Here is a 13,398-nt window from a genome sequence, read left to right as displayed (position 1 = left end):
CCGATCTTTACAGACAACCCTAAGACGCACATCACCCACAGGGAAGCCTAAAATCACCCTTCCACTCTAATAACCCTAGTTCCTGCTGTCTGTCCTCAGTCATGATAGACTAACTCATACTAAAAACTAATGACTAATCAGAACTTATACAATGCCCCCTCCTTCCTGTGACTTTAAAGTGAGTACCCACAGTTCTTAGATAGTATGTCCTCCCAACAAACATTGTCAGCCTCAACTCTAACACCCAAGACAGCATTCTCCAAAATGGGATGCCAGTGCAAGGGGCTAAGGATCCTTCTGGAAAACACCCACACAGGTACATGATCAAACACTTATCCCAAGGAAAGGTTACAACAGTAAGACTTGAGGCAGAACCAGAGGAACAAAGGGTGGCCTAGAGAGGCAGCTGGGCCTGAGCGATGCTTACCGAGTCTCACACTCTGCACACGGCCCCCAATGTGGCTGGAAGCCTCAAGCACAGTGACATCCGTGAAGCCCTGCTCCAGAAGTGCTCTAGCTGCAGCCAGGCCAGCCAAGCCAGCACCGATCACCACCACACGAGGCTGTCCCCTTCTCCGTAGGCCACGACTGAGAGGGTCATCCGCACTGTCGCCACTGGATTCACAACTTTGCATACCGTCCGTACTCACCTTCTAGGAGCCTGTGAGGAGAGATGGGGGTTGGGGGTCAGCTCACCTGACCCAAGGGAGTCACTGCAAGCTGTGCCCACTCCCTAAAGATCAAGAAGGTCAAGAAGAAACACCCTCTAAATGCAGAAAGGGAGATGGGAAGGGGCAGCGAGATATGAAAGCCAGAGAGGGAGCATGCGTTTTAGGGCCTACCAACAGGTTAGAGACAGAGTCCATCAATCCTACCCCCAAACCTCTTAGGCTCTGCCTGTTCCCCGCCCACAGGTCTAAAGTAGGGACAAGAGGTGACCTGAGAAGAGATGACCAAACAGGCCAAAGCCAGGAGACTTACCCTGATGCCTTGCTCAACCCTGCAATAGCTGCCCTCTGTGCCAACCCCAGGCTGCTCACACAGACATCAGGGTAATCACACCTGTGCCAACCCCAGGCTGCTCACACAGACATCAGGATCATCACACACACCAGAGATACCTGCGCAGGCTCCAGAACGTTCACCGCAGCCCAGGACACGTGTACACATGTGTACACAGAGCACTGGGCTCTGTCCCTAGCTCTCACCTGGCACTTCCCTAGTACTCTCTGCCCCCTTCCGTCTTCCTCCACTCTCTCTGCCTTTCGGCTGGCTTTCTGTGTATCAGTGAGGTGGCAATGTGGTGGGAAGGACAGAGTCTTCACCTCCCCATTCCTCCAGAAAGAGCTAGTATCCAACAAGCCTTGCTATTCTGGGTAGGTCCTTTCCCCATCCACCCAGGCCCCCAGTCACCACAAAACAGCAATGAACCCAGGAAACATTGGATGGTGATGACCCGTGGCACCAGAGACCAGACATCAAATTGACAGTTATACGCTGCCAGCTTGCTTAGAGACGCCAGACTTGGGCAGTTGGTAATGTAGGGCAAGAAGGTGGCCCAGGGCTGGAATGCACTGCTTCTCTAGTCCCAGGATGGCCGGAATGCTTTGAAATTCAGCTCCTGTCCTATCCCTTTCATTCCCTGACTCAAGCAACGTAAAAGACTGGTTGTCTCGGCTAAGGTTTGAGTCACAGATGCTGCAGAATTTAATAGCACCAAGATCGAACGAGGAAATAAAGGTGGATAAAAGCTGCTAGACCACAAGCCAAGAAGCAATAAAAAAACCCATCGCCCACACCCATGAAGCAAGCGTGGCCTTTCCCAGCCTCCACACAGCAATCCACTTTTAAAAATCGGGCACATCCCACCAAATAGACATGTCAAAGACATTTATAGCTTTATCACACTAACCAAACCTGGAAACAACCCAAAAGCCCACCAATGAGAACAGATGCACGAACCGTGTAGTCCTCTCGTCCCATGCAAAACTCAGCAACTACAGAAACGAGCAGCTGTGCTCCAACAGCAGCACAGATGTATCTACAAACACGTGACTGAGCCAGAGGCCAGACACTGAGCTGCACATACTATGTGGCTCCATTCACACAAAGTTCAGGGAAAGGCAAACAATCTGTTGAGGAGAGAAATTAAGGAAAAGGGGACGTGAATGGAAATAGTAGGGGGAGCTTGCTGCAGTGGAGGGAGCAGATCTACCCTGATCTGAATGGAGGTTACACAGCATGCCAAGACATGTGCACTTCCCTCTGGGGTCTCCATTTTCCCCGGGACAGTACCCTCCAACGCTCGCAGGTTTAGCGAAGTAGGTGCTTTTTTTTCCCTAAATATGCTCAGGCTAAGAGGCTCCTTCTCCCCCAACTTATTCCATGTGATGTACGGACCTAGACAGATGTGCTTCCTCCCCTAGTGAGCCTCCTACTCCACTCCCAGACTCAACTAGCCAAGTCAGGCTAGAACATGCTTCCTAGACTACAAGCAGATGGCGCTAGAGACCCAGAATCTCTCCCGGGCAATCCAGGCTTTGCCGGAGAGTCCACTAATAGGTGGGTGCCAGCCTTTCCTGCATCTTCCTCCTCCTCCTCTTCCTCCTCCTCCTCCTCCACTAGCCTCTTCCCCTTCTTTTAGGCCCCCACCACCTAGGGAACATGCCAAGCAGGGCTGTCTGAAGTCTCTCCCTCCCTTCTTTGCCTAGGTTCCTGTGCACTAAATTTAGAGGTGAGGATGTGGCGGATTGCACGCGCTGGCAGGGTCAGTGGTGATGCTACCGGAAGTCTGCCAGCCACCGCCGACGCTGTGAGAAGCTAGTAAACACACAGAGCGCTGTAGAGGGCCTGTGTCAGCTGTAATGACGCCAGGGTGCCCATGCACCAGGTGAGACCTGACACCGCTGTGCTGCGTGCCCCAACCCATACTCTGGAAAAGTGGGGATTCCCCTTGATAGCACCCTGGCCCCAGAGACACTCCAACAGCCTCACTTTTGCAATAAAGGGGTGGGAAGGCATCAGTGTTTGTAAAGCTTACAAGTGGAGCCAGGTCTTGAAATGCTACTATGTAGAGCAGGTGTAACAGGGATTGAACTGGAGTTCCCGCACTGACTGTGGCCATATATGCCTGTAACTCCAGTACTAGGAAGGCTAAGACAGTAAGATCATGAGGTTCAAGCTAACCTGGGCTACATTGAAATACATTACCTAAAAAAGAAAAACAAAACCTGGGGGGTGGGTCTTGCTTATCACAGGATCCCTGACACTACCTTCTAAAAGCCAGGAGAGTCTACCTGACCTTTCTTCCCCTAAGCATGACCACACTGCTGTGACAGTCAAATAAGGTTATCATAAGACTATCAGCACTTAAGGGCCTGACCCATGAAGAACTGTAGATACATTATGACAGGATTCTGAAAAGGACCATAGGCCACCTTACAGATGACTGCAGAAAGACCCCTCCATTCCCAACACCAAATCTCAGAGACCTTGAACATGAGTATCAGATGCAAACAGCACAAAACCTGCGGGTCCCTGACCCACTGAACTTCCCAGCTAACTCTACAGTACTGGTCTTCCATGAGTCTTGTCCCAAACCAGCTCCATCCACCCCTGTTGCCCACAAGAAGCCAGAGGCACCACACACACCACAGGCGGCAGAGGATGTCTTCCATGGCCCTCTTGCCATTCTGTGTCCATACACCCTGAGGCCCAACTGAAAAATAAGAGAAGACATATCCAGAAAGCCTGCTACGCCAGGCTCAGTCAACCTTTGCTATTAGTTTTAATCACTTTCCCCACTTAGGTTTTTGGTTTTTTTTTTAAAGGGGTGGGGGCTATAGAGGGAGAGAATGTAGAGGGAGGGAGGGAGGGAAACTGTCTTATTGCGGAAGAATTTAAATGGTCTTTGGTGCATGCCTGTCCCCTTTTCGCCTTGATCTGTATGCACAGGAGAAACAGAACGCCCTATCCTGGCCCACAGATAAAGGAATGAAGAAAAAGTGCTGGCTCAGCCAGGCAGTGAGGGAGGAGGAGGGGAGCTGAGGCAGCTCAGAACAATAGACACTTGCCTTCTTGCTCTGGCCTCCGTGGTAAATTGGGGTGGGAAGGGGGTGTCTAGGGCTTCCTGCCCAGCATCCATGTCCCCAAGCAGGCCAAGTCCCAAAGCTTCAAGAAATCAGGTCAGCCAGAGCATGAGTACCTGTGTACAAATTACCCACTGCCTCCTGACAGCACTCCCCCAGTCACAGCCTCAGCTTCCCGGTGTCAACCCCCTCCTCCACACCTGACGCTGTTGAGCCCCTCGCCGAAATGCCAGAACTCAGCTGAGGTAGCACACATCTTCCTGCTCTCACCCCATCCACAGCCCCAGGGTCAAAGTTGTGGGTGTCCTTAGGAAAAGATCCCCTTTATCCACTAGGCCAACCCATGTCATTCCTAAAGGCCAAACAATGTTGCCTCTACCCCCAATGTCCTCAGGGACAGACCCTCCAGCTCCCACTCTCTGAATCTCACCTGAATCCAGTCTCATTCACCATCCTCTAGACCAGTGGTTCTCAACCTTCCTAATGCTATGACACTTCAATACAGTTCCTCGTGTTGTACTGACCCCCCATCATAGAATTATTTCATTGCTACTTCATAACTGTAATTTTGCTACTGTTATGAATCATAATGTAAATATTTGTGTTTTCTGATGGTCTTAAGTGACCCTTATGAAAGGGTTATTCGACCTCAAAGGGGTTGCAACCCATAGATTGAGAACCACTTCTCTAAAAGATAACTATGGCTGGACCTCATTAATATGACCAGAAGTCAACTCAGAAATTTGTTGGACATCTACTCTACAACAAACACAGGAATGCTCTTTATCCTCGGGCTTGCAGACATCTCTTCTCACAAGATACTCCCCACCACACGCAACTTGAGTCCCTAGTTCCACCAAAGCCTTGGGCTTTTCCAGGACCACCTAATGACCAAAGGCAAGCATTCATTTTCCTTGCCATGCATCAAAGAAGCTGCCTCTGGGTTCTGGCCACACAGTCCTCATTGGGACTTAAGAGCTGTGCCATCATTTGCAGCTGTGGACTGTAGGCCCCACATCCTAGCCTTTAAGTACAACAACCACCTAGTGGTCCCTCAGGACTGAGGCTGCAGCTTCCCGGTCACTGAGCAAGACTGGATTCCAGGCTAGACTGGCACTTCTCCAGCCTGAGAGACACTAACGTGCAGCTCAGCAGCCCCAGGTGGTGTAGACGCCCTTTCCTCATGAACTGGAATGATTTCCCACTCATCCACCGGTCACTATGTCCCCAACTGTGATTACTGCTGCAGATATACCACCAGCAACAATCTCCCACACCTTTCATCAAAGACTCAAAACACTCTTCCCACCCTGGACCCTCTGAACGCACGGGCTTTGGTTTTCTTTCTCTGTGTTTGTATTCCCTCAGGCGCCTGAGATGATGTTCTCCTCAGGTCACCCAGTCTGGATTTCCTCACTGCTGCCTGCAGAAGACTAAGGCTCCAAGGTTGCCAGCCCCCTCCTCACTTCATCTCCTTTAGCGTTCCGGATCACACCAGCTGAAACCGTCCAAACTGGGTCATTCCTTCTAACCAGCACCCCTCCTAGCCCTGAAGCCCTATGCTTACTCGTGAGAGACCTACCCAGGACATGGGTGCCCTCAGCTGCAGTAGACAGAGTATCTGCGCCCCCATCAATCAACCCTGTGGGCTTCACGAGTCTCTCCAACAGGTAGGACTAACGGCCAGCGTCGTCTTCCTCATAGGGATGCTCTTTCCAAGCTTCTAGCAGGAGGGAAGGGAGAAGGAAGGAAGCTGGGGCTGATCCAGGGGAACATCTTTGGACTGCCTGGCAGATCTGCAGAGGGTTTGGAATCCTGAGACCCCCCTAGACAATGAAATGATTCTTCTAAGGTAAAAAAGAAAGAAAGAAGGGGGAAAAAACACTCCCAGAAATCCCACACCAGCTGCCTTGCTGTGCTGGCAAACAAAGGGGCTCTGTGTCTGTGCAGGGCTCCTCCCACCCTCCAGTCTGGGGCAGGCCGCCCTAGCCTCCCAGCCAGACCCTTCCCAGCCTTCTAGCCCAGGCCAAAGTGAGTACAAGGCGTAGCACCACCAAACCAGAAGGGCCAGGCCAATGGACAGGAATAGAGATGTAAACACAGTGGGCAGAACAGGGCAGCCCAGCTCAGTATCCTACTTGCTGGCTAAGGAATCCCTAGGCCAGGGCCTGCCTTTCTCTAAGCCTCATTTGGCCAACATTTCTGAACTCAACCCAAGAATATAAAATATGTTCCCGCCTCCTGGGGTTACATATCTCAGCCCCACCTGACACCAAGTCAGTCTTCAAGATTCTCTCTGTATAGAGAGGCAAGTCCACCTGCTTGTGGACTTCTGGATGAATTAAACAAGGAGAGAAATGTGGCCACTAAGAACTATCTCACCAAGGGAGCGTGAGGAAGGAGGGTTCCCAGAGAGCCATCACAGAGGTTGTAGTCACCCTGCAACATCCCAAAGCTCCACTACATGTAAAATAACCCAAAACTTTGAGCTCAGAGTCCAGCATCAGCCTTGGCCCCAATGCAAACAGGATCTTGACCTTGGGGGTCAAGCAAATACCAACAACTTGACTCCCAGCCCAATCCTGACTAGGTCAGAACCCCTCAACCCTGACTCTGCCTGACCACCCTACCCAGAATCCATAGCCATTAGGCAACCCCAAGTTCACAACAGGGAAACAGGGACCTCATTTCACAGTCAGCAGTGGCCCTGATGCTGACTAAAGCCCTAACTTCCTCCTGATGCTTGGCTTCTCTCCAAGCCCTGAGCCTCTGTTATGCACATCTTCCCCCAAAATGAAGTTCTGAATAGGATGGCTTTAAAAAGCTTCTTGTGAACCTGTTTCAGAAGAAGGAGGAGCGAGGTACCCATAGCAGCTTTGACTGGCAGTGGAGGAGACAGAGTGTACACACCTCCTTCATGGAAGTAGTAGGCAGGAGTGGGAAGTGCCCTGGGGGGAGGTAATCACCCTGGGCCAGACTCAATTTCCTGCTACACTGCAAAATAGAACAGACATAAGGTACTTTTATAGTTCCCTGGAAGGGCAGGTCCAATAAGAAGCCCAACTGGGATCACCAAGAAAAGATAGCTCTCGCTCACTTATAATCACAAAGAGCCCCTTCCACCACAGAAGTCAGTATGTCCTGAGGTGTGGTCACCAATTTTTCAATAACAGTAATTTGAATTTCCACCACTTACGGGATGGGTGACAGATTAGCTGACCTTTCGGCTTTGCTAACTTGACACAAGCTAGAGTCATCTGTAAAAGAAGACCTCGCCTGAGGTGGGGGGGGGGGGGAGCCTTCATCAAACTGCCTGTGGGCAAGTCTGTAAGGCATTTTCCTGACTAATGATGTAGAAAGGTCAAGTCCATTGTGGGTGGTCCCACCACTGTGCGGGTGGTCTTGGGTTCTACAAGAAAGCAGTCTGGGCTGGCCTGAAGAGTAAGTCAGTGAGTAAGGAGCATCTCCCACTGTCAGTTCCTGCCTTGGCTTCTCCTGCAGACTGTGTCTCAGGACATGTGAGCCAAAGAAACCCTTTCTCCCCTACGGTAGTTTTTGGTCAATGTTTTATCGAATAGAAACCTAAGATAGGTGACCTCATCCGTAAAATGGGTTGTTTGCCGGCGCATGCAGAGGCCAAGAGCGGAGCACATAGCAGCAACGGTTCTTCATTCTCCCACCTGTACACAGTGGCAGAAGACTGAACCAGGTGAAAAGATGTGGGTGGAGCTTGAAGGAAGCCTGCCCAGTAAAGGCCGCAGACCCTCCTCTCACATTAATTACGAAGCATGAAGCTTGACGGAGCTACCCACTTCACAAAGTGCTATGTTATGGTAGGGGACGGACAAACACATCAGGAGAGAAGGGTCAGCCTATATCGCCCTGCCGCAGGCCTGAGTGCATGAGTGCTGGCTTCCAAGATGCCCTTTCTGGCGCTCATGCCCTAGTGAAGTCCCCTCCTCTCGAGGTGACCTTTGTAGCTAAGAGGACATTGCAGAAATGATGGGACACGATGCCTAAAACGGGGTTATGAAAGACACAGTGGCCGTGCCTTCTACAAGCAGAAGTGACCCGGCAAGGGGGCAGATCCTCCAGCCCCAGAGACTTTCGATGCCTGCAGCCTCCTGGGAGATCCTGAGCCAGAACCAGCCGGCTCAACTGCATCCTCATTTGTGACTCATAGAAGAGCCACAAGTGATGATTTCACTGTTTTAAAGCTACTAGCTTTGAGGCAATTTGTTGCCTTCAGTCTCCTATCTAGGAAGCCTTAAGGGGGAGATCCCCAGGCAACACCTCCCTCACTCTGGGAGCTCCATCCCCACCGTTCTGAAGAGCAGAACTAGACAGCAGGCCTACCAGTTTAAGAGTCCCACTAACAGGAGCATTACAGACCCCAGGGGATGTCTACAAACACCTACATTCACACTAGCTCACTTAAGTCAGACTCCATGGAATAGGAGCACAAACATGGGTATTATTTGAGGGTGATCTGTGAAAGCTAATTTCAAGTCAAGGCTTTAAATGCAGAGACGCCAGGAGACTGATGGTATATCAGAGGAGAAGGGTGACAGAGCTGAAGCCAGGTCATGGTCAAGGTCCCCTTTGATGTTGTCACTCTCTAGCTCCCAAAGTCCTCAGTAGCCCAGGTCTGGAATAGACTTCAAGCAATGGGTATCCTTACGTAGCACCACACTCATCCATGTCTTCTTCACACACTTCTACAGCCTCTTCCTCTGCAGGAATGGCCCCTAGACATAGGACTGGAGTCCAACTCAACAGGCCTGGAAAGCCCTTTGTCGTCCCTAAAGTAGAAACAGCCATAACAATTGGCCTGATTTGGCTCCTATGCTCCCTGACAGAAGTACTCAGTGAGATCTATATCTACATGTAAGATTCAGCCTTGCTTTGTAGTGCCTTTGACCCAAATTAACATCAAATTATAGAGACAGAGCTGAGGCTCAGGTATAGCAGGCAGCTAAGATCCAGGCTGGGGAACCTAATACAGGCCAGGAAGGAGTCAGTTCCATTCCTAGATGGTGATGCTTAGAGATACTGATGAGGAGAATAACTCATGAGACCAAGGCTGCTGACTGTCCTCCCTACCAAAGATCTCCTGGCTGAGCCTGAGGCCCTGGGTCCCAGATGCACTCACCTGGCCTTCCTTCCATGCCTGAAGAGTTGGGAACAGACATGTCAGCAGGAGTGGGGAGGACACATGCCATCTTCTCAGGGTCTCCATGACTCTCATGAAGGCAAGAGATACAGATAAGCCCTGTGCTGTCCCTAGGGAGAAACTAGCCCCGCCCCTCCCTCCCAGTGGATGATAGGATGCCCTCTGAGCAGCATCCCCACCCCTCCTCTCCACAGGAAAGGAGTCATCCAGACACTCAAACAACAGCCTTCGGGCATCAGTCTCCACAGGCTGTGTTCCAGTGGGTGTGGAGTTGGGGTGGGATGTGGTGAGCTTCTTGTTAAAGCACATGGGCACTCTAGGCCTAGGCTGGGCAGATCTAAATTGATTAGATACAGCACCTAACAAGTTTGAGAAAAACTATGAGCCAGTGCCAGGTAGAAGGGGGCATTCGTTGAGCACGAATGTCTACTGAGTATCACTCTGTGGCAGCCCTGGGAACCAGGACTACAGAAAAGCTAGAGCTCCCCCTTAAGAACCTGACAAGTCAGAGCTTACAAGGGCCACCACAAAGCAAGGTCAGGGTGGAAGGCAGGAGCAGCCCTGGCACAGAGGAAGTGAGACTGCTGTGTGGACCTCCCGGAACTCACTGAGAAGCAGGATGTGGAGCCAAGGCAGGCCAGCATGACTTCAGTGACCAGTCAGGACACTGCTGGGATAAACCCAGACTAATTCTTTGTTATCTATCTAGCTGATCCTTTTACTCCTTGTGATAAGTCTAGGGTATGAGAAAGATAAAAACCTACCCAAGGCCAAATACTTAATGCAGGCCCCACGGGCTAAATGGTAGAGCCTGGACTCTGGCCCTGAGCCCTGTTCTCCTGCCAGGGTCATCACCAGAGATGGGTAAGCTTCTGCAGGTCACAGTCCCCAGCACACCCCCAGAACACAGTAGAACTGCACTGGGTATCACCTGGACCGACGAGGTACCACCTACCTCAAGAGGTCACCATTACCTGCAGACACAGGCCACCCCACCCCAGATGTGAGTCATCCGGCCCAGAGCCAGATGCAACAGAGATCTATCTTCGGAGAATACTGAGAGATGGACACCTAGACATGCAAGCTGGCAGGTGAGGGGTGGCTTCCCCACCGGCTGGCACTGGGGAAAAGGAGACTAGCACAGTCAGCACTTTCTGCTAAAACCACTTGCAAAAACTGAGGCTGTGAACACAACTCAGCCTCTCACTCGGCTCCCCGCACCCTCAGTGGCCCTCGTGACTCTGCACAAAGCCAACTGTGCATGACTGCAGACCCAGGGAGGCGGGGGTCTCCGGCAAGCTGATCCTCTCTCCAGAGTCACAGAGCCTCTACTTCACCCCACTGAGGACTGTGCTCCCTGCCTGCAAAGAAACACGTCAGCCCCACGATGCAGAGCTGTCTAAGGTCTGCTGGATCTGGGGAGCATTTGCAAGGAGGAAGTCCTCGCCTTCAATAAACCCCTTTCCAGCAAAGCTTCCACTCAGAGGTCGCCTCATCACACTACAAATTACACAGCTGAGGTATATGATCGCACACAGCGTTTGCACTGACAGAACAATGCCCCCCAAATCCAACGAGAGATGAACAGCAGAGCAGACGGCTGTTTGATTTTAATGTTTTGTACCAAGCCACCCATTGTACAGATGAGCAAACAGGTAAAGAGTGTTGTGGAGACAGATGGAGGCCACCCAGGACCAGACTCTGGTCTTTATTCAGGCCATCACCCTCACCATTCCACCCTGAGAGACAATCCCAAGGGTGCTCCAGGCAAGCTGCTTCCTGTTTTCTCTCTCTATGGACTAACTCTGCACACATTATCCCAGGTACTTGGGACTGGGAGAATCATCTCAAAGCCTGGCACAGTTGTACAGCCGAAACTAACCTGGGACGGTCACTAGGAGGCCACCTGCCTCTTGGCCTGGGTGCCTGGCAGGGTGGGCCATAGAGCACTCTAGTCTCCCTGGCCCTGGGGCTAGCTTAGGCTTGCCAGGCAAACACCATGTTAGACTCAGCCTTTAGTCTCGGTTTCTCCTTCATAAATAAGAGTATGGGATATGGCAACGTTGCTTTGCCTGGCCAAATGGAAACCCCAAGACAGCTCGTGACCCCCACTAAAAGTCAGTTACCTCTCACTAGCCCAAGACCTCCCCCTCCTGGTAACTTTAGGCTGCTAACAAGTGCACAGGACCAGCCCACTAGGTTTTTCACAATATCCAAGCAGGTAGCAGAACCCACACAGGACAAGCAGTCTGTAAAATCAAAGTTGTTCCCAGCAAAGCCTACAGCTGGGTCTAGGGCCTGTGATGTCTCCCATAAAACACCTGGGGAGCTAAGGCGCTGAGTCCTTTTGTTAAGTTCAAAGAGACTCGGCAACTCCCTGCTTTTGAAGTCAGGTCTGCTCCAGACAATCTGCCAATATTGTCACTATGAGCAAGTTGAAGGTTCAGAGAGTAGAGCCAAACACCTTCCTGCATAATGTTCCAGTCCTCCACGCAGCAACCCTTCCCTATCACAGAGGAGGAAACAGGGCGGGGGTGGGGTTCAGAAAGGTTATACAAGTCATTCTATGAGCCTGGCCCTCACTCTAATTTTCGTGAGAGTCACATTTGACTCCTTCCCAAAGTTACCCTCCAATCTCCAAATCTCTCTGCAGTGTGTGTGCTTTCTAAGTTAATTTACCAAAGTTAAGGATAATAAGAGCCTGTAATAACCTGCCGATTAATGAAAACCTCCTCTTACACTTTCTTCAGAGAGTTTGCCCAATTAGGTGTCTTCTGCCAGCATTATCCTAAAATCTATTGACTCGGAATCCAGGATTTTACCAGCCTTCCATGACCAATACCCTTAGCTCCAGAATCAAGACAGCAAGCAGGAGCAGGGCGGTGGTGGTGCATGCCTTTAATCCCAGCACTTCGAGGCCAGCCTGGTCTACAAAGTGAGTTCCAGGACAGCCAGGGCTACAGAGAAACCCTGTGGGGGTGGGGCACAGTTGAAGGTTTAGGTGCAGGTTCTAAGGGAGAGGGATAGGCCCTAAGGGGGGAGAGGGCAGATCCTAAGTGGGGTAGGAGGGGGAGGAAGCAGGTTCTAAGGGGGAAGGGGGTAGGTCCTAAGGGGGAGAGAAGCTGGATAAGGAGACAGCATCAGGCCAGATGAGCCAGAACCTGGGTTTGATCAGTGTCCCCTTTAACAAGAGAATAGCCCAGGTCTCAGTTGGGGGTTTGGGGTGGGGAGGGACTAGCTCACAGCTGGCATCCGTAGGATGCTCTTTCCTTTGTTTTCTAATAAATCCCAAGAAGCAGGCAAGCAAGCAGAGAAATGAATGGCAGGGGTATGGAACCCCACACCAGGCCACTCAGCTATGCTTAAATGCAAATGCTTTTCTTCATCCTTGGTCCTGGGCTCCAACCTGTTTGAGGAGGCACGAGCAAGGGCAAAGGACACGTGGAGAAGACACACCACAGAACTGGGCTGAGGCTGGTGGCAAGTCCCACTGAGCATTCTCTCCCTGGATTTCCCAGGGGGACCAGGGAACCAGGGGGTGATCACCTGATACTGCAAAGTCTGGCCCCTCTTCTAGGACCACTGGGATGCCACACCTTGCCTCCCAACCTGAGCTGCTGAACAGTCTTCACACTGCAGATGTTCCCACCAGTCACAGGGAGGTGGGGAGCAGGAACCCTGAACACCAGCTCTTCCCTGTCCAGTGCTGACTACACCCACTCTGGGAAGGCCACAGAGTGAGACTCCTAATATTTTGCAGAAAGACAGAATCTGAGGGTAAGAGTCACATTAGCAACCCTACCACTCCCCACACTTTCATCCAGGAAGGGGCACAGACACCAGAGAACCCTGTACCCCACCTCTTCACTGTGTACCCTGACATATTTCTCACTAAATCGATGTCCTGATCATGTTAAAAAAAAACAAAAACAAAAACAAAAAATCTCAATGGCTCCCCAGGGCTAAGTACTAATACAAGTGCCTACCAGTCTCTTACATTTCATTGTCTGTCTGTTGCTGCTATTTTGTTGTTTTTTGTTTGAAGTTCTGAGATGGGGTCTCACTATATAACCCAATGTGAAACTCTTTTTTTTTTTTTTTTTTTTTTTTTTTTTTTTTTTTTTTTTTTTTTTTTTT

The 13,398-nt window shown here is 50.9% G+C and overlaps 1 protein-coding gene across 4 annotated transcripts in view; it reads right to left on the bottom strand.

Annotated features, from left to right (window-relative positions):
* Smox (spermine oxidase) overlaps positions 1 to 13,398 on the bottom strand; it is a 34,254-nt gene that overhangs the window by 13,289 nt on the left and 7,567 nt on the right. For all 4 annotated transcript variants that reach the window (XM_021192230.1, XM_021192232.1, XM_021192240.1 and 1 more), the window contains exon 2: positions 428 to 661. In XM_021192230.1, the coding sequence (XP_021047889.1) occupies positions 428 to 635 (208 nt within the window). In that variant the 5' untranslated portion in view covers positions 636 to 661. The remainder of the gene's footprint in view (positions 1 to 427; positions 662 to 13,398) is intronic.

This window comes from Mus pahari, chromosome 3, assembly GCF_900095145.1.
Source record: "Mus pahari chromosome 3, PAHARI_EIJ_v1.1, whole genome shotgun sequence".
Classification (NCBI taxonomy): domain Eukaryota; kingdom Metazoa; phylum Chordata; class Mammalia; order Rodentia; family Muridae; genus Mus; species Mus pahari.
The sequence above is the reverse complement of the archived record's forward strand: the minus strand, read 5'-3'. Positions and strand labels throughout refer to the sequence as shown.